Raw genomic sequence first — 24,506 nt, 5'->3', positions numbered from 1 at the left:
CTCTGAGTAGGTAGTGGGGTTAAGAATTTGAGTAGAAAAATCAGCCATAAATTGGCCACAAAGTTTTCCTTTCTGAAACAAAACGAGAAAAAAAAAAAAAAAAAAAAAAACAACCAAAAACAGTTATCAAAGAAAGTGGGTCTAAAAAAATTAACACGCCACATGTAAACACCTCTCTTGCATATTTCTCTGTTCCTAGGATCTGTACATTAAAAAGAGAAAAGCCCTCCCTTGTTTACATTCACAACAAATATTTACTGAAAACTCGGCCATGTGGTGATGAACAGAGGTTCCGTTCACATCGACACAGTGCAGAGCGCTGTCCGCGCTCAGCACACCTCTCTGGGATAGAACCACCGGACGTACTGTCACAGCACCAAGAGATGGACGTGCGGGGGGGTTCTCCCAGTCTGAACAAGAGCCATGTCCGCCATGTATCCTGGCTGCATGGAGATCCTGTCAATGCCTTCTCCATACCAGACGGAAGATGAAGCGTAACAGTTGTAAGATAACCATTTGAGGGTGGTCTTCAGCCTCTCGGTAATCATTTACAAACACCTGCAACGACAGAAGCGGAGTTCTTAGTTACTCTCTAGTAATCTGGAGAAGCCGCATGCAAGGCAAGAGACATAGCCCATCTGAATTGCAGGGAGACTCAAATTCTATCTGTGCTGCCAGGGGGCAAGGATGTGACCTCATGGAATACAAGTGTACCGAGCGAACTCTCCAACACTGGGAAAACAGAGCGAACAGAAGATCAAATTATTCCAAAGTTATCCCGGAACTGTAAACCTTCACATGGGTACAGGACAGGAGCCAAGCCAGGTCACTGATGGTTGGTGTCTCAGGAGACGTGGCTAAGGGTGTGCGGGAGCAGAGGAAAATCAAAAGAATGAACTTGCGTTTCTTTACTGCCAGCCATGTTCACTGATATTCAGACATGCCAGGACTCTCTCAGAGGTGGAGTCTGGCCACTGTGATTGGCTTGACGAAGCAGTGACTTGGGGGTAATGTGCCCCAAGAAGCTAAATAAAGTGGAAGGGATGTGCCTCTGGCTGCAAAGGATAAACACTGATCCCGGAGGGGCCGCCCACTGTAGAAGACAAGGGGCTGAGTCAACCCCCCCCTCCCACATCAGGCCCAGGAAGGAAAGGGCAGTTAAGAACAACACATCATTAGTTGGGACATAGGTAGGTTGGTTACAATCTGAAGACTGTTTGGAAGGAAACCTCGGATTCATGTGAAGACTTCAGAGCACCCTGCACAGTTCCAGAGTGCTCACATCTGGTTCTAACTCATCTCACTGGACAACGAAAGGCAGAGGAACACATTTGCCTCAATGCCATCGGCCACAACCTGGTTCAAAGTCAAGGCTGAAGCCCTAGTTGTTTTCCTAAATGACCTGGCTGTGTGGCTATCCCAGCCTCCGACAGACCCCTCCCCTCATTTTGGTGGGAAAGGTTCCTAAGGACCGTCTGGGAATTACCATGAATCAGACTGGGGCTGTCTGCTCCCTCTCAGACAGCAGCTGTGAGGGGAGCTCTCCTCACCCCACTGTTTACACAGCTCTTAAGCTCCAGGGGCCAGGGCATTTCCCCTCCTCTTTCCATAACAAGATGGGAGGAAATCAGCTTTATGTCAGCGATTCCTGTGGAGGTGCTCCCGTGACCACAGGCTGCGATTTTATCGGCTCTACACACACAAGATTGCTTTGTTTTGATTTAACTTTCAAAATTACTTTGCCCCTTTTGTGTGAGACTAACTCTGGGGAAAGTTCATTTTGGTGAAGACGAATATTAATAGGCTGAAAGAAGCTTATTCAAAATGGAACCACAGTTCACTAAAACAAAGAAAGCATGTGCTAAGAATGACTAAGCCACCAATCCAAAGTGGGAAGACTTGTACCGACCTATGTCACCGCGGCCCTCTGCATAACCAGAGGCTGGGGCTGACTGGGTGGTGACAGTCAACACACCCAGAATGGGTCACCCAAGTGAGGGACCTCAACTGCTTACACTTGATAAGCTTCAAATTCTAGCTGTAGCAACAACCAGGGAGACAGCGACTGGCTAACCGTCTGAGGTTGACAGGTGGACCACGGTGACTGCAGTCAAGGCTAACGAGAAGAGAAGTACAAAGGCGGCACTGACATGGGAAAGCAGGAAATTTTGGCAAAGGGAAGACCCAGTCCTTGGGGCGGGTGTGGGGTGGGGGNGGGNGGNGGGGGAGGTACCGCCCTCTGGGGCCGGTGTGACAGCACGGCACGCGCCTCTAACAAGCGAACAATTGCTTTTGGACAACATTCAATGGAGGAAGCCATTAGTACTGATTCAGAGCACAGTGCCAGTCCAGAAATCCCTTGACAGCTGGCACAGCGGCTGGAGCTGCTCCTCTGGCCCAGCACATGTGGCCCACACAACAGAAAACAGCTGGAGGAGGGGCGGTTCTACCTTACATCAGATTCAGCAATGAGGCTGCTGCAGGTGCACCTCAGTCTGAGCCTGGTGTCTGCTGCCGGGTGCTATGGTGCCAGCGGTGTGGTGCTGCCGTGTGCTGTGGTGCCAGTGGTGTGGTAAGGCAGGAGAGATGAAAGCTGAAGCAGAATAAAACCAGGAAGCCAGGGCTCCTTGACACCTACAAGGGGACCCAAGGCTGAGCTTAGCCTTCAGTTAACCATAACCTTTGGTTTAAGGAGCAGGAGAGTTGAAAGGATCATGCAAAGCGAGCGAGCACACACACACACACACACACACACACACACACACACACACACACACACACCACACCACACCCACGAACACCTGGTGAGAGGTTGGAGGAAGCACAGGCCCCTGGGCGCTCGGGCCAGGACATGTCAAGCCTAAAAATGACCATCATCTGCAGTGGGAGTGGGGGCGGGAGTGGGTGTCATCAGCTAAATGTCAGTGTCCAGGGGAAAAGCCATCTACGTGCTGCAAGGTCCTTCACAGCTTATGTAGAACTAGAGAGACAACAGAAAACACAGAAGAGTGAGGGCATCAGCTCTTTTTTCACTGGGCCTACAACTCTTGGCAGAGCCACCTCTTGGCCTGTGTCCAGCGTGTCTGCATCAGGAACTCACATGCAGGCACTCCCAGTGGCATCTTCGTACTGGGGGTACAGCTCAGTGCCACACCTATGCCGTCTGGTACAAGACAGACTGCTCCTCCTGATTAAAACCTCTTGAAGCAGAAAATAAAGTACAATCATGTCTCCCTCCTGGCAACCTCTCTACACAGGCCACAGTGTCCCCCAAATTCTCAGGTATGGCTATCTATGGGCAGGACCTTCAGCTAGGTGGTTAAGATGAACTCACTGGCAGGGGCGGGGCAAGGTGTGACTATAAATATTGAGAGGCACAGCCCAAACAAGTTAAAGAGGGGGGTCTGTGAAGACACCATTGCTGCTGAGACTGATGTTCGACTTGCGGTCCATATAGTTGCGGAGACATTAACTACTAAATCATAAAGATACTTGGGCGATCTACTATCCTAATGCAGTTATGGGAAGGGTTTTTTTTTTTTTTTTTTTTTTTTTTAAAGGCATCAGAGACAAGCTGCCCCCTGAAAAGACATTCTAGTGCCCTTAGGACTGTGTGTCTAAGAGTCACTCACTGCCACTGCCAGCTGAAAAAAAATTTACAGGCTTTTAAGCCTTTAAAGCAAACCCACAGGGCCAGTGTGGTTGCCCCACACTGCAAATGGCTGCAGGTGGCAGGGCCAGGACAGGTACGCTGGATCCCACTCACACCTTCCTAGAAGGCATGTGACACCTAGGACCTCACACTCAAACTCCCAGAATGGAGAGTAATGACTGTGGACAGAGGCGACTCTGGAGTCAGCACAGCGCTGCCTGCCTCTCATTGATCGATCGAGGTCGAGAATCTCAGACTGGGTCTGTGGAGTGGGAAGCGAGACCAGACCCTGCACTGCGAGTGAGCTCAGCAACGCAGCTCAGATTCTGCTACAGTAGAGTACAAATGCCAACCTCCTGTGTAGAGCTCTCATGAAACACAACGCCCCACAGCGAGGGGGGCTTGGAGTGACAACCATATCACAATAAAAGGTAAAGGTTGAGAGAGCTTTCAAATCACATCAAGGAGGAGACCCAGGGGTGAGACCTGTGGCAATATCACCTCAAGTCCTGTTTCCTGGCAGTCAAGGTAGCGGGGCAAAAAAATGGCGGCATTGGGCTGGAAAGACAACCCAACGGTTGTGAGCATGTACTGCGATTCTTGTGTAACTGGGTTCTTTGCACCCTCAGATGGCTCATAACTGCCTGTACATCTAGTTTCAGGGGCTCCAATGCCCTCTGTCCCGAGAACAACCTGCACACACATGATGCGCACATACACATAAATAAAAGATGAATAAATAAATCCTCTTTATAGACTGACAGTATCCTATCCCAAGTTCTCAGAGACAAAAGCATCCGAGAATAGGCACACCTTCAGTTGGGCAGGTGTTTTACATACAATGTCCACACTTTAGAGTCTTAAACTTCTAGCAGGTTTGCATGTAGGTAGTAAATCATAGGAAACTGAATTTTGAGACCAGGAAGGACTCTGGCAGAGTCTCTGCGGCAGGTGCTGGTTCCTAAGAATGTGGTTCTGCTGGATGGTGCACCGGCCTCCATCCTCACCACTGAGCGAGCCATCCAGGAGGCTGAGGGGTACCCACAACACAGCTATACCACGCCTCTATGGGATCCTAACCCAGCCGTCTAAACAATGTTGAGTATAGCAGCCACGAGGCCTTTCCCCCTCTCTACCCTCAGACAGAGAATTTACTGTGATTTCCACGCTGGTTCAATGCCCACGGCTGCCTTGAGGCCAGGCAACAGCTGCCCAGGGATGCATTCACTTCCCATTTTCCACAAAGAGAACATGTGCATCTAAACAGCCTGGGTCTCATAGCTTAGCGATCTCGACGGCTGGAGACAGTCAGTGCACAAGGGGCACCCGGTATGACGTAATGACTCTGAACATCAGAGGAACAAATGTGCTCCCCCACAACCCCCCAGCACGGCAAGCAAGCTGAGCTGTCACAGATCTACCATGGCCACGCTGGCCGGACAGTTACATACAGGCTGCAAACATTCTCAAGGACCAAACTTGTAACCTATCTCCTACGCGGCATATATAGCAGCAACTGTGAAAAGTGGAGGCCTTTTATAGGGACACAAAAACCACTTCACAACCTTACTTACAGTGGGGTTTGGGGGGGAGGCGGCGGCTATCTCTTTAGCCACCCTGGAGGTATGACACACAGTTCTGCCTGGTAGGGATCCTGCCAGGCAGGTCTCAGAACCAGAACGGGGTCCTGCTCTACGGCCAGCCAAACAGGGTTCAAGATGGGTAGTATGTCTTCTGTGAGAGCTACGAGGGACGAAATACTCAACTCAGGGCAGGAACACGCTGTTCTGAAACAGCTAAGTGGGATGTAACACACTTTAACCACAACTAAAACCTCCCGCTTTGGTTCAGCGAGGTGAAGTCTAGGCAAGGGATGATGCAACCGCCTTATTATTTTTATGTGTCTGCAGAAGGGCCAAACCGTCCTTTCTTTGCATCTTCATTTCCTCCTCCAGGGACTAAAAAAAAAAAAAAAATTACCCTGAGAACCTGCCTGAAGTTCCCCTCCGGGCACCTGCCCCTCCTCTTGGTTGCACGTTCATGGCTCCCTATCCCACCACGGCCGGGTAGCCCTGCAGGTGTAGCACCTGCCAGGCCCGACAGCACCCTCACACGTGGTGTGTGGTGTAGATCAACACAAGGATGTCTAGCCCAACACCCCGCCAGCCATTCGAACACACCCCAGTGCTTCAGTCTCCTCTCGTATTTGCCTACACCCAGACAGATGCAGCCTGTGACTGTAGGGTCCAACGCACTTGCTTCATAAGCACGTCCGAAGCATCTAAAGGCAGCCAGGTGGACAGTTCCTGGCACCGCTCAACGTGACAGAGAACAGGGTGATAATGGCACCCAGACTCTCGAGCCCGTGAGGTTCGACATCCGACACTGGAGTAGACACCCTGGTTCTGGATGGGGTGCATTGGCTGGCGCGCCAAGAGGCCCTCGGTAGCTACAGAAAACTCTCATTCAGAAAAGCATCTCACTGCTATGGAGTGAATAACATACCTCTTTCCGCTTGCCTCAGGGGAGAAACCGAAGCACTCGCCACCTCCAGTCACTGAACAGAGGTGGCGTGTGTGGTTCAGTTCAGATATGAGCAAAGCCTAAAACCAAAATGCCAAACCGCTCCCTCCAACTGCAACACACAATTGTGTCACAGACAAGAGCTGATAACAGTTCACCTTACCTCCTAGTGACTGTGTTTGCTACAAGAGAGACCTTCTCATCTATAAATTCCTGCAACTACCATGTGAAGCGACCCCATCCTTCCGTGAGTCAGATCTGGTGTGATTTTACATTGATATTCATGCCTTTAATGGCAACAGTTTAAGAAAGCAACTTATCTCATTAAACTCCAGCTTTCAATTAATGAAGGCCTCTGGAGAACATGGCCTGAGGCCACACATCTCTGGTTAGTTTCATCCAAGCAAGCTATAATTTCAGCCTCTCCCTTGTTGGTGATTTATAGGAACCACCGTCATTTCTAAAAGCATGGAGTCAAATAGCATAGTGGGCTCCCTTTCTTAGGAAAGTGAGACGGACAGGCTTCAAGTTTAAAGTACACAAATGCTCTTGTGCACATCGCTTTAGTGAAACTTGTTTTTTTTTAAATCAAAGCTGATCTTGTAGACCCCCGTTTTGGCTCCACTTTATCTGATGCTGGGTTCTCTTGCTGTCTATGTACACTCCAATCAACTCATGCCTGCACATGTCCCAGACCGAGGGGGAAGTAATCAGTGTAAACCAAAGGTGTTTCTTGTGACCAGACAAAGGGTTTCCATTCACTCATTGTCCCATCTGCAGGGGTCTGTCTTAGCTTTAGGCTGGGCACTTTGAGGACATCCCCTCAACAGCTACCTGAAGGGCTGGCAGGCCTTTCCCAGCAACCCAGCCCACGGCCAAAATGCCCACAAGTGGACATCTTTCAGAATTAGTGCCCACAGGTGCTGAGGACTATGTGACATGCACCTGATGTCACCTGGCCCAGGCGTGAGCTTCAGAGCAGCAGCTACGCCATGGAGACGGCCCTGATGACAGCTATGGGATATGAGTGTGAAACGGACTGTCAAACGATGATGCATCCCGGACACGAAGACGAAGAGGCTTCAAACATAGGCTGCAAGATACGAATGACCCTTCAGCACTCAGCTAAACGCAAACTGCCTGCTTTCTCCATGACCTTCGGACAACCAGTCCCTCTGAGCTTCTCTCTGAACTCCCTGAACTAGCCAGCTCCTGCAAAGCCCCTGCCACCCTAAGATGGGTACCACACTGCAGAGTGTGGTTAAGAAAGCTTGGAACAGCGTCTGGGTAGAACAATCAGTAAAATCTTTCAGAAGGCACAGTGCCTCCCTAGTGCCACTTCATCTCCTCTGTCTTAAGCTCTGGAGTCCATTCCGGGGAAAACTAATAATTCTACACTGAAGACACCACCTTGGCTCTACACTGTCAGCGGCAGCCACCACGCACCTCTCGGTGGAAGGAACCAAGGACAGCATGTCTCTGCACCGTTCCTACGGAAGCATGGAACCTAACTCTCGACCCATGGAGGCACCAGGTAAAAGAAATACAGGGAGTCTGCAGACTCAGGGTACCTGAATTCTGTGCAAGTGTCACCTCTCCAACGACAGGGCAGTTACCAGGCCAGAGTGCTCCATAATGCAATGCACGAGCTCAGGCCGGGGCTGGAATCACTTCCCCCCCCCCCCCCCCCCCCCCCGCCCAACGTCTAGCTAAAAGGGACATTTCAGGATAGAGAAGACGTTTAGGTCTGCAGTTCCAAGGCAGCACGGGGACACTATCCATTCGCTGATTATGACTGTGACATGTGGTGACATGTAGCTATGAGAGGAGGTTCACACTCTCAGGAAGCACACGCTGCAGTGCTAATACGGGGTGGGGTCTCGTGAGAGTCCCCCAGGCACACCCGCATGTCAGGCGGGGATGTCCTTGCTCAGATCTTGTTTAGGTGACCATACTGAGACTTCTCAGATGCAGCGTCCCTGTTCTATGCAGATGACACAACCTTACAGCAAATGTTCCTGTGGTTGCTCCCCTGCCCTAGCCATGTTTCCTGATCATCTTGTGAATACTTGTATCAGTTATAAAGAGAACATGAAATTGGGTGAGTGTAGGGAGGTGGGGGAGGGGGAAGGAATAAGATCAAAACACTGTATGGAGGTCTCAAAGAATCAAAGAAACCGTTTTTTAAGAATAAGCTAAGGTGGGGCATGGAGAAAACAACCCACACATTGAAAGTACATGTTGACAAGACATACTGGGGGTGCCGAGGCGACATGTTAGCAAAGTTCTCTGAATGTTTCTTGAAGTTTTTCCAAATAAAAAAAGCTGTCCCCCAAGTTCCCATGCTATAGAGCATGCGTGCTCCTAGTGATAACTGCCTGCAGTGGGGCGATCGGAGTCCAGCAGTCAGGGGCATACAGGCCAGGGCATTCACTTCTGACCTCCTGCCTCTGCCTCCACAGCTCCATCTCCAGCTGCCCCACTGCTCTTAAATGGATTAGACACACAACTACAAAATAGTGTCTCTAATTCCCTACCTGGTAACTTGGGAAGATATCCTGTCAGGCTCTGTGAGGTAAGCAATACAAGCGAACGAGCCTGGGGAGAAGATAATGGCCCTAATGAATCCTGTCAAGTAGGCGAAGGACGGACGGCAGGCAGCAGCCGTCATCTGAAGTCATCATTCTCCCACTTCCTGCCTGGCTTCCTGTCCACAGTGTTCAACAATGGACCACTGGTGTGATGACAGACAATGGCTGCTCTTCTAACTAGCTGGGCTGGTGGCTGTGGCCTTAAGGGTCACTGTGTTCTGCAGTTCAGAGTTTGATATTTTGAACTGCTGCTGATACTCACCATCTGGAGAATATTTGCCTTCAGTTTAGAGGAATTAGGGCCTAGACTGGAATCTATTCCTCTCTCCAGCCTACTAGGAAAGCTAAAGTCCTTCATTAGTGACCGGATTTCAACAGTGGGTCTTAACCCATTGCTTAAGACATGCTAGGGCTTGGCAAGATGTCTCAGCTAGCAAAAGCACCCCAACTTCATGGGGTGGAAACACCCCAACTCAGGAGCTTCATGGTCTGGGTTAGACCCCTGAGACCCACGTAAGAGCCCCGGATGTGGTGGTATGTGCATCTGCAATCTCAGGACAGGTGAGGTGGGAGGCAAAGGACGGAGAATTGCTGAGAAGTTTGCAGGTCTGCTAGCTGGAAGCAGAGAACTAATTCCCACAGGTTATCCTCAGACTTCTATAACATGCACAGTAGCCTGCAAATGTACACACACACACACACACACACACACACACACACACACACACACACAAATGAAAAGACATACAAAATAAAGTATAAAATCTTGTAAAATAGTACAATGATGTTTATTTACATTTATTGTATTAAAAGGATAAGATATAAAAATGTTGCTTCTTATTTAAAAAAACAAACAACCGATGCAACCATCACAAAATGCATACCTAAGCAGGAAACTATAAGTAGGAGGCAAACCACACGTGGCCATAGTCACACCTTCTATAAGGCAAACCGAATTAGTGGAGGATCTGGGGCAGTTCGTATTTTAGTTGCACAGGACTTGAACCACTCATTACCCGGATCCCCTTCCTGAGGGCCGGCCATAGAATGTGACTACACTTTTCGTAGCCATATGCACCCTGACCATGTCATCACTAACCACTCACAGTCCTCAGGGAGCTGCATCAACCATCACTCCCATCGGGGAAGGCCTCCTAGTCCTCTGTCCTTACCTTATGGTTTAAAATCAAACTTGTACAAAAGGTCCATCAGCATGCCTGGCTCTGCAGACAAAGGCTCTGACACAACTCGAGTGGGATGTTGCGCCAGCTCAGCTCGGTGTACAAGTCCCAGCAGTACCAAGGCCTGCCCACAGCTGCGTCCCTCCTGGGGCGTGCCCACCCACCAGGTCCGGCCCTGAGGGCATCTACAGTGTTCTAAGACAGATACAGCATCATAGCCAGTTCATACCTACACTTCCATGTCTCTCCATACTCATCAAAAATGGCATATTCTCCTGGACTCTGGCCTCAGCTCCAGCCCAAGACTCAGATGTAGCCCCTCATTCTCTTCAAATAGTCTCATGTCCTCTACCCCTGCCCTCAACAGAAGGACCAGGTCCCCAAACATACCATGGCTTCTTACAGCCAACCAGTCCAATCCCCAACACAAACACTAAAATCTCTTTAAACAAGGCAGATGGGTTAGTGGATGTAGCTTTAGTGGTGAATTATAAAAATCAACCAATCTTCCCAAAAGACTGCCAGTTTGGACCTACGCTAAGAAGGAATTCATATTCTGTGACATGATCCACGTCAGGGAGAGGATGCTAAGCCTGTGCCGGCTACACACAGTTTCACGAAAAATTCCTCAGTCCATTCATCAACACGACAGTTCCCATTTATGACAGAAGCCTGACTATAGCACACCCATATATCCCCCAACACATCCCACAGAAAAGCAGGAAGGGGGGCTGAGATTATCCTTGAGATCCAGGACTCTCTGATAGGTCTGCTACTCAAAAGGAACAAGACTCCTCAAGCAGTCCCACTTACTGTGGACCGGTGGCTCCATAGGAGATGTCTGTGTAAAGACAGATCTCAGGGTCCTTTGACTGACATCTCTCCAGAGAGGAGAGAGGTTACATTTGAATGAATTTGAAAAGGAGCCAAACTTACCTCCAGACTCTTTGCTAACTGGTCACTCACTCACAGAAGTCCTGTACCTCAGAGCCAAAGCCTACATCCCCAAAAGTGTATTCCACAGGAAGCAGGACCTCAAACAGACAAATGTCTTTGTTCCATATCAAAACTGTTTTTAAACACACTGCTTCTGAAGATGCTGGACTATGTTGTTGCTGTTGTCATCATTATTATTTACACCAAGAAGACACCTGAGATGTCTTCTTATCTACCCTTATCTAGCTAGGTTCACAGTATAGGCTATTGATGAATTGTCTCCTAAGACAGTTTAATAATCAAATGGGAAAAGCCAGCAGCAGGACTGAGGACAAGGCTCCCTTGCTGCGAGCCCTGGCCGAGCGACTACAGACTCTAATGGCTCTGACGACATGGAGAAGCACCATGACGGGAACTGAAGACCATGTGCCCATGGAGCAATTTCATGTGTATAAATAACCTTGTGAAAGAATTCTAAGCACTAATATGTTGAGGTCTCTTGCACATAAAATACCTCTTGCAACTTCACACTGTATCGCAATTAAAGCCAAACCCTTAGATGCATCAGGTCAGAGCAGAAGTTAGGAAAGAAATAACATAAGGTCCAGAAGGAGGCCATTATCTCCTCAGTCTCATTTTCTCTGGGGATGGGAAGAGGTCCTTACCCTCCTTGTGTAAGTTTCGTTGAACTCGTCTCCGATCCGCCGCAGCTCCTGAGCAATCCGTATCTCTGGGCGTAGATCTTCAGGTTCCTCCTGAGACTGCCTTATGGAAGCTGTGTGGGAACAAAGAAACTGGAAATCACACCGAGGTCCACAACACTTAGAACACCACACACAAGTTTCCAGGAACAAACCAACCTAACACACTCTTGTCTTCTGGAAGCTCCCTGGCCTTGGGGACTCTCAATCCTGCGTTAAGAACTGTGAAAACAGTTATCATTTTAGGCAATGGACTGAAACCAGGTTAGGGAGAAGGGGATTATTATCGATCACAGTCCATTGTCAGTGAGAAGTCAGGGAGGAAGTGCAAGAAGAGATGCAGGAGCTAGAGGCAGTGGGCGGATCACTCCTGCCTGGCTTGCTTACCACAGGCTGCTCAGCTTGCTTTTATACACAAGCCAAGACTGCCTGTCCCAGGGTGGCCCTGTCTGCAGCGGGCTCAGCCTTTCCACAGCAAGAAAATACCCCACAGACTTGCCTACAGGCAACCTGACAGAGGCAATCCCTCAATTAAGACTCCCTCTTGCTAGAAGACTCTAGCTTGTGTCTAGTTGATGAGCAAAACAAAGGAGAACCAGCAGTCAGTGTGTAAGTGATTTCAGAGTGATGGCAGGAATTGGAGACTCAGGACTTAGGAGAATGAAAAGAAACTCCGGCCCAGCCTCACACACTCCCATCTCAAAAGGAATACTAACCATTCAATGAAGATCACCAAAGAAACAGAGCCGGGACTGGTGCAAAGGCTCAGGTAAAACGCTTGCTTCCAAGCCTGACAGCAGCCTTGAGTCTGAGCCCCAGAACATATGTGGCGAAGGCAGAGAGCCAGCTCTCACTGATTTTTTTTATTTAATTATTATTATATTGTGTGTGTGTGTGTGTTTGAGAGAGAGAGAGAGAGAGACAGACAGACAGACAGACAGACAGACAGACAGACAGATAGACTACTAAGAGCTTAAAAGAGCAGATATCCCGTAAGAGCTCAGTAACGGGGAGATTTGTGCTCCATTAAGCTACCAACTCTGAGTATCAGAGGGGACATCACTACACAGGAGACAGGAAGTCTCATGGAGGAATTAAATTTTTAGGCTAAGTCAGACCAGGAAGTTACATCCAGTCACAAAAATTACACTGGCCATACTTTCTTTTAAGCACAAATATTTCTAATATTAGCACTATTATTTAAATAATTGGCAAAAAAAAAAAAAAATCCCACCAAAAACCAAAAAAAACCAGAAAACCAAACCAACCAACCAACCAACCAAACAAACCAAAGACTGACACTGTCAGGTGAATGGAGCAAGTCATCAGTTCCATGTCCTTCTGGGTTGTCAGCTTTGTGAGGCGTTGGTGTCACAGGTGGCATATCACCATGTCACTGTGCAGGCCAGGCCTCTCTCACCCCTCATCCCTAAGTGCTGGGATGACAAGCTCGGGCCAGCCGGGTCCAACAGTCACTTAGGGGCTCCCTCTGTTGTGTCCTCCCAGGGATGCACACCTACCCAGCTGAGCAGGTCTGGGAGGCACCACGACACCATGACAGGTCCCATCACCCACCTCTCCTACCTTCACAGTTCACTCTTTCTCCCCCCACACACTGAAGAGAGCTATCTAGCTTCACCTTTGGGGTTGGAAGCAAAGAAAAGCCAAGTACTAAAAGACAATGGGTGAAAAATAGATCAAAGTTGGTGGCGTGACCCAAGTCGCTTACCCAGTGTTTACTGTGTGGTCATAGTCAGTGATGTACAACAAATGACCGTGAACCAGGCTGCTCTAGGGAGGCTCAGATGAGGCCCATGGAGGTGAAGTTCTTGAGGACAGATACAGGCTATGAATTTCTCCCCCCCCCCCCCTTCACCTCTGCCTTCTCTGAGACAAGGTTTAATGTAGCCTAGGCTGACACCGAGCCCCTGATCTTTTGCTTCTACTTTCCAAGTGCTGGGATTACAGGTGTGTGTCCCTGGCTTTGTCTGGACTCGGATACTTACTACACAGTTCACACTTTTGCGGTCTATTTAAAAAAGAAAAAGAGAATTGCTTTTGCTCTCAGCAACCCATTCTGAGCTCCAAAGAAGCTTGTCTTCTTCAATGAGTTACTCACCCCTTTTATTGACTGGACCCTCTTTTGTAGCAACTGGGTCTTTCCTATGCATCTCATGTCTGTAGCTACGCTGTTCTTTATATACAGAGAGAATTACGCTTTAATAAGCATCACCATTTTCTTCCTCTGTTACACAAAACACTGCCTACTCCGATTAATGCCGCCACACTGAAGAGGAGGCCTGCACTCTGGCTAACCCTTCCCTCACACGTACGCTTCACAAGGTGGTTTGGTTCGTGCTCGGCTGGGAACTCCAAACACCACTGGGTCACAACCTGACTTATCAAAAGTAGCACTTAGCAAGCACACAGATGCTGCCAGCGGTTATGGATCTTTAGTGGCCAAGCTCAACTTGTTTTAGAGATAAATGCCCTGTTGTTTGGGGAGATAAGCAGACAGTCTGCTTCTCCCATTAAAAAAAACAAAAAAACAAAAAACAAAACAAAACAAAAAAACAGTTCAATGGTTGTTAGTACAAGTAGGTGCACAGATATAAACAGATCCCCACATCCCTGCAAGGAGGCTTAGGGTGGGAGGGCTGCAGGTGCTAAGGTCCGCACACCAGATCCTGAAAAGACACAGAACAAAGGACCAGAAACAGTGGCTAGGCCTGGGGCCCTGATCTATGCTGGTGGTGTCAGGACAGTGCATTAACCCAAGATAATGGTTAGGTAAGGCTTAGCTCAAACTGTAATTGGCTAGCAATAGCTCTGGGTTGCCAAGAGACTATCAGCTGCACTTAGGTGTAATATTAAAAAGCTGTTACAAAACAGTGTTGTACAATATAAACACCACTTGCTGAGGAGGCTGGGCTGTCTTAGATACTCTTTAACATTCTGCCCAGTCCCTGACCCAGCTGGAACTGGCCACATAGACCAGACTGGCCTCAAACTCAGATCTATCTGCCCTCACCCCGCAGGTGCTGGCCACATAGACCAGGCTGGCCTCAAACTCAGATCTATCTGCCCTCGCCCCCCAGGTGCTGGGATTAAAGGAATGCACCATCATACCTGCCTGGTAGTTTATTTTTATAAGGATCAAGAATATTTATTTCTCCCTGTCTGTGATGCTAGTGTGATGGGCAAGTGTTCTATCACCAAGCCACAGCTTCCAGGATAGTGTTTTAAAATTCACACACACACACATACGCACACACGCGGCGCTTTTTTGCCTGTATGGATTTATGTGCATGCCGGGAATCAGACCTAGGTCTTCAGCAAGAACAGCCGGTTCTCTTAACTGCTGAGCAATCTCTCTGGCCCTCTTTTTTTTTTTTTTTTTGGTTTTTCAAGACAGGTTTCTCTGTATAGCCCTGGCTGTCCTGGAACTCACTCTGTAGACCAGGCTGGCCTTGAACTCAGAAATCTGCCTGCCTCTGCCTCCCGAATGCTGGGATTAAAGGTTCGCTCTACCATACCCGGCATGTTTTTTTGTTTTTTTTTTTTTTTTTAAGGTGCAAATACTATTCCTCTGATGTAAACTGAAAATTAAGGCTAGTACCCACTCCACAAGGCACAAGTAACATGCACACAGTTGATATGCACCAAGCTATACACTGTGATTAGCTGTACACTTTGTAAAAAGTCTGGCGTTTGTCTATGTGCGTGAGTACACGTTTCTGTTGGTGTATGTAGAGTCCAGAAGGGTGGGTGGAGTGTCACCATCTCTCTCTGCCTACTACTTTTTAAGGCAGGGTCTCTCTCTGACCCGGGGACTCACATTTTCCTCCACTATGCTGGAAGTCAAAAAATCTCAACAATCCTGTCTCCTCTGCCTGTACTCCGAGCTGGCAACTGTGGGCAGATGTCTGGATTGGTACTTGGGTGCTTGGATCCGAACTCCAGTCTTCATGATTTTGCTGCAAGTGCTCTTAACCACTGAACCATTCCTTCAGCCACAATATACTAAGTTTATACAACAAAAATTCTATTGAGAGTATTTTAGAAGGCATCCTCTTCTTCTATATTTAAGGTATACTAGCTGTAACTCATATGGTTTGACGAAATCTTCAAACATTATTTCTCAGGTGACAAACTATTTTCTTTGAGGTACAGAGATGGGGTGTAGGAAGCTTTCCACTGAGCTCCCCCAACAGCCTAATGCTAGTGAGTTCCATAATTGGTCCTGTGCCACAAAAGAACAAGTAGAGCAAATGGGGCCCATCGGTCCATTCTACAGCATGGAGTGAGCTGGAGGTGAGATTTTCATTCCCAACACGACGTGGCTTTGTCCCCTTTCACAGCCACCCTAAGCACAGGCGACCACAGTATGTAGACATCCCAATTGTCAATCTTCTGAAGGTGCACCTGGCATCTGTGGGCTGGGGACACAGTGCCCAGAAACCATGCCACCCCACCTTCCCGACTCCTGTCACTCTGTCCTGCATGCACCCACTTACTCACATAGTCAGACTGTCAAAAAGGTAATGCAGTCTAAGACTGTTAAGAACCAACCACAAATAGTTTATTCTGTGACTAGTGATGAGCCCGAGAATCCCAAGTGTTGATACGTGTTTGCAAGAAAGCTGTTTACAAAAGCTTTTCTAAGGAGGGCCACACTTTTAAATCAACGAGGAAATTTTGCACACACATAAAAAATTTCACCCTCAGAACATAGCTGCAGTATTTAAGAAACATTTCATTTTGAGAACTTGGCATGAGTGTGCATGAGCGCACATGTGTGCGTACATGTGTGCACGCGCGTGTGCACACACATACGCGCGCACACACACCCACACCAAGCAGACAAAGCAGAGTGCTTTCGACCACAGATATACTGTGAAGCTGAGGCTTGCAGCAAGGCTCCAACCCTGCAGGCCACAAGACTGCACCAGAGGGGACTTCCCAGGCCCACAGTTCTTCCTCCTCACTTTTAACAAATGCCATTATTAAAACTTTCTTATGTGTTGGGTCAGACACAGGCAGCTTTGCCAAGTGTCCTCTGCCCACTGGGTTTTTATCCAAACTTCAAAAAAAAATCAACCTTTTGAAATCCCAAAACTGGTATCAGTAACAAGATTTCCTATGGCACCATACCAATTCATTTTTTCAGGGGAAGAGAAAGGAGGACACTCCTGATGCCAAAGGGCCTTAGCGATGCAAGATGTGGGTCACCCACTTGGCTAACACTTTTTCAAGTCATGAGGTAATACAAGGTATCTTCAAAACTCAGAACCTATTAATATCTCGGGGAAGTGGCTGCTAGTGAGAACAAGCTGAGACTTTGTTGCAGTGAGCAGCAATGGGTTCAAAGCACCATGGTCACATTGTGACATTCACAGCCATTCTGTCAGTTGTCCTGGGCTGCCACAGCCCAGTGAAATAACACAAGCACACATCCTAGCACACTGATGTGCAGTTTCAGCTTGGGAGCCCGCTAGCTCAGTCTCCTTAACTACTAGGCAGCTCCTACTCCCATTATCATTGGCATTACAGTGTAGCAATAGCAGGAACCAACTCAAAACCTGCAGGAGAATTTCAGTTATCTCTAGATGGTCAGTAATCCCCAAAGATTAGACGTGAAAGTAACCAGCATGAATTAAAACAAATCAATATTCAACTCAGAACAGAGAAAGGATTTCCTGATGTCCAAGTAGATGTGGAATGTGTGACTTTGAATAAACTGTTGATCTTTTCAAACACGCAACAGAACACACCAGACAGTCGAGGGCAACTGGCCCATGGACTGTAGGAAGAAAAAAAAAAAAAACCCCACCTCTCATTAGCCATCTCAGTGCTGTTTAGCTCTGTTTAGCTCTGAGGGGACCACTCAAACTTATAAAGACCTCTACAAAGAACCACTTCCTTGTGGACTCAAACCAGTTACAAAATAAAGCCCTAAGAAGTACTTTAAGTATGGTGGGGTGGGCAGGGAAATGTATACAAGCATCGGCTTTGATGCTCAGTGTTCAGTGGGGGAAATAAAAAAATTCTGGGATGCTGGTTTAATACAATAATCTGCTCACTTAAATATCTCCAGAAGTAATCTCTACTTAGACATACCCACAGAAGGAATGAAGCGGCCGGCTGGTGTGCTCAGGCAGCTTTCAAAGGAACCTTAAAGGGACCAAGTTGTTCTGTCTCTTCCCAGTCAGCCAAAGGCAAAGAGATTGCTGTTGACACCAGTGAGGGGACGCACAATGTCACCAGAAGCTCCTTCTGAAAAGTGTACTCAGAAATCCCACCCAGACACCAGTCAGTCTCCCTGCGCCCACCCCCATCTCCACCCCCCTCAAGCTCCTTCCAGGTCTACATGTTTACTCACATCATTTTATTTCTTGACAGACAAATCTACCAGTCCCACTGAGCCACTTGATGAAAATAAAAGCTATTAGTAATAAAAATGCAGGCGTCTACAGGAAGAGGGCACAGTCAGTTAAGTGGGGGCTGTGCAGGTGAGGCTGGGTGGTCCTTAGCACCCAGCACTGGGGAGGTGGAGACAGGAGGATCCCCAGGTCTCTCACTGACTGTCTAACCAGCCTAGTGGAATCTGTGACCTTCAGGTGAGTGAGAGATCCCGTTTCAAGGTCTAAGGCTCAGATGAATGGAGGAAAACACTTAACACCTCTGGTCTCTGCACGTCTGCATACCAGCGTGCACACACACACACACACCACAAACAGGTACACATACAAATAACACATACATAAAAAGTAAAAAGAAGAAAGACAAAGATAAAGCAACAGCATGCTGCAGCCTAAGAGCTCAGATTTCCGTCAGTCTGTTTTTCTCTGGCGCACATTTGTGTCAAGCCTGAGTTGTCACATGAATTCGAGCCGGCGCCTTACAAACAGCTGCTGGAATAAAATGCTCGATAATGAAGTGCACGACCCAAAGCCAGCTCTTCCCCACTCACTCTTCCGGCGTATCCTCCCTGCTGCCGTCATGTAGCCCTGAGCTAATAGGTCGGAATGGGCTGCTTTCATCCATTTCCAGACGGATGGTTTGCAAAGCCCTAGTCCCGGAGGCTGAAGCTGGACAGAGCTGTGGAAACTAGTATTCACAAGGCCTTTCCCCTTCACCAAGGTCTGTTCCGTGCAATAAAGACCAAACCTGGCGGCAACTAAGATCCGGGGCCTTTTCATTCATTCCATCCCACATCAGAAGGTCTCTCCTTATCGCTTCCATCTGAGCTGTCCCCTAAACACACACTAACAGACTTACTAGACACAGGAGGTTATGTCCGGAGCCTGAGCTGCAGGGCCCATGTCCAGGGACATCTCAGTCCCAGGAGAAGCACAGGGGAAGCATGGGTGGGAGCCTGTGGCTAAGGTTTCTTAGCCTTTTTGCTCACATTCAGGGTCAGATGTCCTGTTCTCAACCCCCACCTCTTTTCGTTATTGTTACTTTGGATTTTACTTATTTTTATTTTGCGTATACAGATGTATAAGTAAGGAATGTCTGTTTGCACCATCTGCATGTGGTAGAGAAAAATGGGCATCGAACCTTCTGAAACTGGAGTGAGGTGGTGGTGAGCCACCGCATGGGCCCTGGGAACTGAACTCCAGGTCCTCTGCAAGAGTAGCCAGTGCCTTTAACCACTGGACTCATCTCGCCGGCATAGTACCTCCCTTTTTAATCAACAAAGTTGCCACACTTCCCAAACTGGATCCTAAGCCAGCTCCTCTCATTAATAAGCCCCGGGGGGTTTGTACCACCATAACGGAAGGTGCCTGCTCTCATGCTGTGCTGACATCACTGCTCTGAACAGCACATGGCAGCACTTCACACTCGCTGTTTATGGCAGGACCCTGGACTCTCCTGTGCCCCCATCTCTTCAGTCCTGTGCCACTAAGTCTTTGAACAGCTTCATCTCTGCCCACAGCCATTGTTTATGTTCAGAAGATTACAGGGATCTGACTGCATCTTACTTGAATAAGCAAAAATAACATCAAAACTCAATACAATAAATAAGGTTGAAAGGCCAATCCCTGTACTTGATTTAGTACAAAAACTTAAAACCAATACGCCGTCCTAGCCAGACAGCACATGTCACGATTTCCTTCATTAATCAGAAGAACCACGTAGGGATCCTTTAAACACAAGGGCTGCAGCTGTAGCAGGGGGAAACTCCTAATCGAGTGAGCCTGAAACCCTTGGTTCCTCTCCTGGACCACAAGTACGGCCTGGACTGAAGACACAGCTCAGCCGTAAGATACCTACACACTTGGCACGAGTGAGGCCTGGGGTTGAGATCCTTGCTGGTAGCCCGCACAGACAACCCCAAACACTAGGAAAGCCTGGACTAATAGGGTGTGTTTGAGACAAACCTGAGCTATGTAAGGAAAGTCTAACTCCAAGACAAACATCCAACCCCCACCCCCCTATACATCAACACACTTAAAGACTCCTGAAACAAAGGATGCAAAAACCCCAAGTTATTACCTATCGGTAACTATAAATTGCTTCTAGACAAAAATCATATTGGGCCGAGGGTGAGGGGAGTTAAGAATTCACACTATAAAATAAAGACTCCTGGGTTTACAGAGTTAACTATGGCTTCCTGTATGTAACTTAAAACCTGTGGCAGAAAACAAGCAACAATAGTTTCCCCCTAAATTCATGTAAGGTTTCAATCATGTTTTTATCCCAGTGACAACAGAGACCAAGACACCGGCTGACAACCAGAGTCTGCAAGTCACCCCTGAGTTTTTTTTTTTTTTTTTCTTTTTTTGTTTTTCCTTCTAATGAAGGCCTTAGTTACAAACTTAGCATTTATAATAGCCATATACAAACTGAAGCAGTAATTCAACACAGATGTACGGTCGTCGCGGGTAACTCGCCGTGAGGACAGAGACAACGGAAAACTTCCCACTTACACCAGCAGCTGCTTCCTTTATGCCCATCTTGTGGGAAAAGAATAAGCCTTCTACCTTAATTCCAGACGCTGCTTTGCATAACTGCAAAGACAATCACTGTGCTTGGACAGTTAATGGTTTAAATGTCTGTCTCAGCTGGGCTTTGAGACTCTTCCCAAGACAACCCCCCCCCCCCAAAGCATAGTAGACACATCCAGGCTGAAGGTGACACCTCTCTGTGAAGAGACACAACACAGGCCAATGGCAGCCAGTCCCATACCAACAAACAACAACAACAAACAACAACGACGACATAGGAAGAACTAAATAAACGCTGCTGTCAAAGAAAGCTTGCCAATTCACGTGGCGACAGAGGGAGTATAAAATTAGTCAGAGAGGAGGTGAGAGCCAAGTTCCTTCCCCGCTGACCTGACGGGCCAACTTCGTGACACTAGTCTGAGGAAGGTTGCAGAGAACCAGTCCAAAGTGTACAAATGTAACATAACCGGGCTCCAAGCCCCGCCTTCATCCAGGTGACTTCTCAGTCGGGAAAACACCAGACTGAAAGAAAGATCAAAGTTAAGAGTGAAATTTATAACCACGATTAATAGGTTCATTCTGATTACAAACACTGGCTACGGCGACTGCAGGTGCAGGAAGACGTGGAAAACGGCTGTCATCACTGTGAGTTTATGGTGACAGTCCACTCATCTGTGTGAGCTCCTGACATGCCTCTCCGCTCGCCCACAAAGGCAGGGCAGACACAGCGGCTGGCAGCTCTGTTGCACAAGACTCATGACCCAAGCAAGACAGCTCGAGGACATTCTGAAAAAAATTCCCGGTGTAATGGGACACTGGAGAGTTGCTCTCCTGTGCTCCGACCACTAGAGTGGCCTCCACACCCTCCTAAGACAGGTAAGAGCTCCAGTTACCTTTCATGATAATGGGACTATCATAGTGGAAGCACCAAGACTCCATGGGAGGTCACAGGCTAAAACTTTCCAACACTAGACTTCATTATAGGATCAGCACGGGAAGCGCGTGGACACAAAGCTAACCCTTAGCGCTTGCATTGTCTGGGCCAGACTTTCAGCTGAGAAGCCACAGAGCTAAAGCCGAGGTGCAAGTGTGAGGTGGCTGCCACGGGGCACATCATGCAGGACAGCTCGGGCTCTTCCTGAACAGTCCATCTTTTCCTTTAAGTCACTGAGCTGCTTCGACTGGTTCAGAATCTACACACTAGTTTAAGTGAAACCAAGGTTTGTATTCTCATATACCCTAACATCATATTCCTCCTAACCTCATCGTCACTATTTTGTGCTAAGAAATTTCTCAAGGATCCAAAAGAAATCAACAAGAAACGAACCCACTATTTGTGGGGCTGGGGATCAAATCCAGGGCCTTGGACGTGATGACAAGTGTTATCCCACTGAGCCCCAAGAAACTCCCTTGCGTTTTCTCTAGCACAGTTATGCTATAGAAAAGTAACATTTAACACGGCCTGTATAGCCTGCATTCTGTCACGTACATGCATTCCCAAGGTCAGCAAGAACACTTGCTGCTCTTATTTACAGAGGGCCTAGGTTGAGTTCCCAGCACCCCCATCAGGCAGCTCATAGCTGTCTGTACCTGCCATTTCTGGGGATCCAATGCTCTCTTCACGCACACACACACAAATTACAAAAAAAAAAAAAAAAATCTTTAAAAACTCTCAAATTTCTCATTTATTCCTAAATTTCTTATATTTAGATCTTTTAAGAATAAGCATGGGAAACTACACCCCATACCTGAAAGTATAATCTATTCTAAGAGACGAGGGGTGGGGACCTAAGACAGGCTGACAGCTGAAAACTGTTAAGTGTTCAACCTGTTTCAACTTACCATGTACACTCATCCTGAGCTGAAATGGTTTTTATTATTTTTCAGTTTCAGCTTCAAACCCTCTTTCATTCCCAAAGATGCAGAGCTAAGCCCAAGCATGCCAAGTAAACTGTACTGTGCAGACAGGCCAGGCAGCAGCACCAATGACCGCAAGGCAAGGTTTCGTCATTAGACAACGCACTCCCTAGCTTTTACATTAAGGAAAGGCAGAAAACAAAACAGACACTTCATGCCCCCACACAGGAACTGTGCCTCTACCTGGCTGTGGCATCAACTGTGAGCCCCAATCACACACACACACACACACACACACACACACACACACACACACACACACACGAGCCAGAAGGACATGGGTTCTAAGGGGAGCCGCGTCACCAGTGCCGCCTTCTCTTGTCCCATTGGCAACGAGCCAGGGCAACAACAGGAGGAGCCCGAATCCCTTCATCACCAACATCAATCTGGGGACAGGCCACAGCTCTCCTAACGAACAAGGGGCTCTGGTTTGGACAAAAGTCAGAGTTAGAGAAAGCAAAGTGAAGTCAGGGCTTCCCACAGACACCAGGGACTTAAAGACTTAGCCTAAGTATCACTTGGAGACCAAAGAGGCCTGGCCTCTTAGAGACCCAGGTCCGGCTTGCCATTAAGTAGATGCTGTTTTATGCTATGAATCCTGGGTTTGCCCAGCACGGGAAAGCCTCGTCCGGAAGGGCTTGAAACTTTCTATAGCAACGCGAAGCTAAGGATAGCTCATCACCTTGCAAGGTACAGGGGGAGGCAGTTTTTAAAGTCTTGACTGTTCAGATAGTGGGCCTTCCAGTGATTCAAAAGCACACCCCTTGCTTTGAAAAGCTGTTCCAGAACACTGACTGGCAGGGGAGAGTGCTCCTCTGCTTGTCTTGAGACCGTTCTTTTCAAAATACACATTTCTGAACTCTAGTCAAATTTCTGCCACAAATGGTCCGTCTCCAGCAGGTGGCCTAGACTCAGCCCCAAGGCAGGCAGAGCCTGTGTGGGTAGGGTTTCCAGATGTCCCTCCACGGTCCAAAGATTTGCCGAAGAAGCCAAGGTTCCCCTCGGGGTGATGTTCAGGTCCGTCAGCAGACCTGCAGCAGGTTCACACTTCCCTTCCCACCCTATTCAAGCGAGTTTCTAGAAAATATTTTCCCTTTTTGCTTGTTTACTCTGGAACCCGAGGGCTTCTGAATTACACACCGTGACATTCCCACGACCACACGGTTCCCCGTGAGTGGGTTCCGGAAGGGCTGGTCTTTTCCACAGATGTTGGTCAGTAGAGAACACTGCACATCAGACATGCCCATGATCACCTGGACACTTCGTGGGAGGCAATCAGAAGTGCTGAGTTCCTTACTAGGTGACTCCTGTCTGCTGGGTTATTCTTAAACTCCCACAGCATGTAGAGAATGCAGGCCCTCGCTGGATGGAAGAGAAAACTGGAGCTCAAATAGACTTGCCCAGTCGCACCGTGGTCCTTGGGTCAGCAGAGGAGCAGTCGGAGATTCCGCCCAGACTTGCTCTGAGTGGTTTTACAAGGCTGCAGAGAGAGGTGACCAAGGCAGGCAGCTGACAGCGTTCCATGGGCTGGAGATGTTCCATTCAGACAGTCTACACATACAGGCAGCCCTCAAAGGAGTCGATGTGGGGCTGGGGGGGAACAGTGTCCCTGGAAGACCTCTAATACAGGCTGGGGCGAGGTGTTGCTTCACCAGCAGCAACAGTGTAACACACAAGGGAGACATGCATACCCAGTGACAGGCTGCTGCAAATGCCAGAAACAAAGGTTACAGAGCCAGATGTGCAGTAGACACTATTATATTTGTTCAGGCAATTTTTAAAAAAAATTTATTTCCTTCAGTAGTAAAAAGTCACACATCTGTATCTGTACTACTTATAGTTAAGCACAGTTTCTTCTTCCTTTTAGTCCTAAGAACTTTAGAACCAAACTTGCTATTAACAAGTCTGTCATCTTTTAAAAGAACAAGTCAGGGCATGTCTCCCAGGCTGTCTTATTCTCTCTTCTCTCTCTCTCTCTCTCTCTCTCTCTCTCTCTCTCTCTCTCTCTCTCTCTGGGTGTGTGTGTGTGTGTGTGTGTGTGCACAGCACCA

General features: G+C 48.1%; 1 protein-coding gene across 3 annotated transcripts in view; it reads right to left on the bottom strand.

Annotated features, from left to right (window-relative positions):
- Positions 1-94: 94 nt before the first annotated feature.
- The window catches only part of Bcl2l11 (BCL2 like 11), a 36,545-nt gene continuing 12,133 nt past the window's right edge, over positions 95-24,506 (bottom strand). For 2 of the 3 annotated variants that reach the window (XM_029537042.1, XM_029537041.1), the window contains 2 exons: positions 11,549-11,658; positions 95-558 (listed from right to left, as the gene is read on the bottom strand). In XM_029537042.1, coding sequence (XP_029392902.1) covers positions 460-558; positions 11,549-11,658 — 209 coding nt within the window. In that variant the 3' untranslated portion in view covers positions 95-459. The remainder of the gene's footprint in view (positions 559-11,548; positions 11,659-24,506) is intronic. The other variant, XM_021193177.2, reaches the window with a different exon arrangement.

Source organism: Mus pahari, chromosome 3, assembly GCF_900095145.1.
Source record: "Mus pahari chromosome 3, PAHARI_EIJ_v1.1, whole genome shotgun sequence".
Taxonomy (NCBI): domain Eukaryota; kingdom Metazoa; phylum Chordata; class Mammalia; order Rodentia; family Muridae; genus Mus; species Mus pahari.
This window is presented reverse-complemented; position numbering and strand designations above follow the sequence as displayed.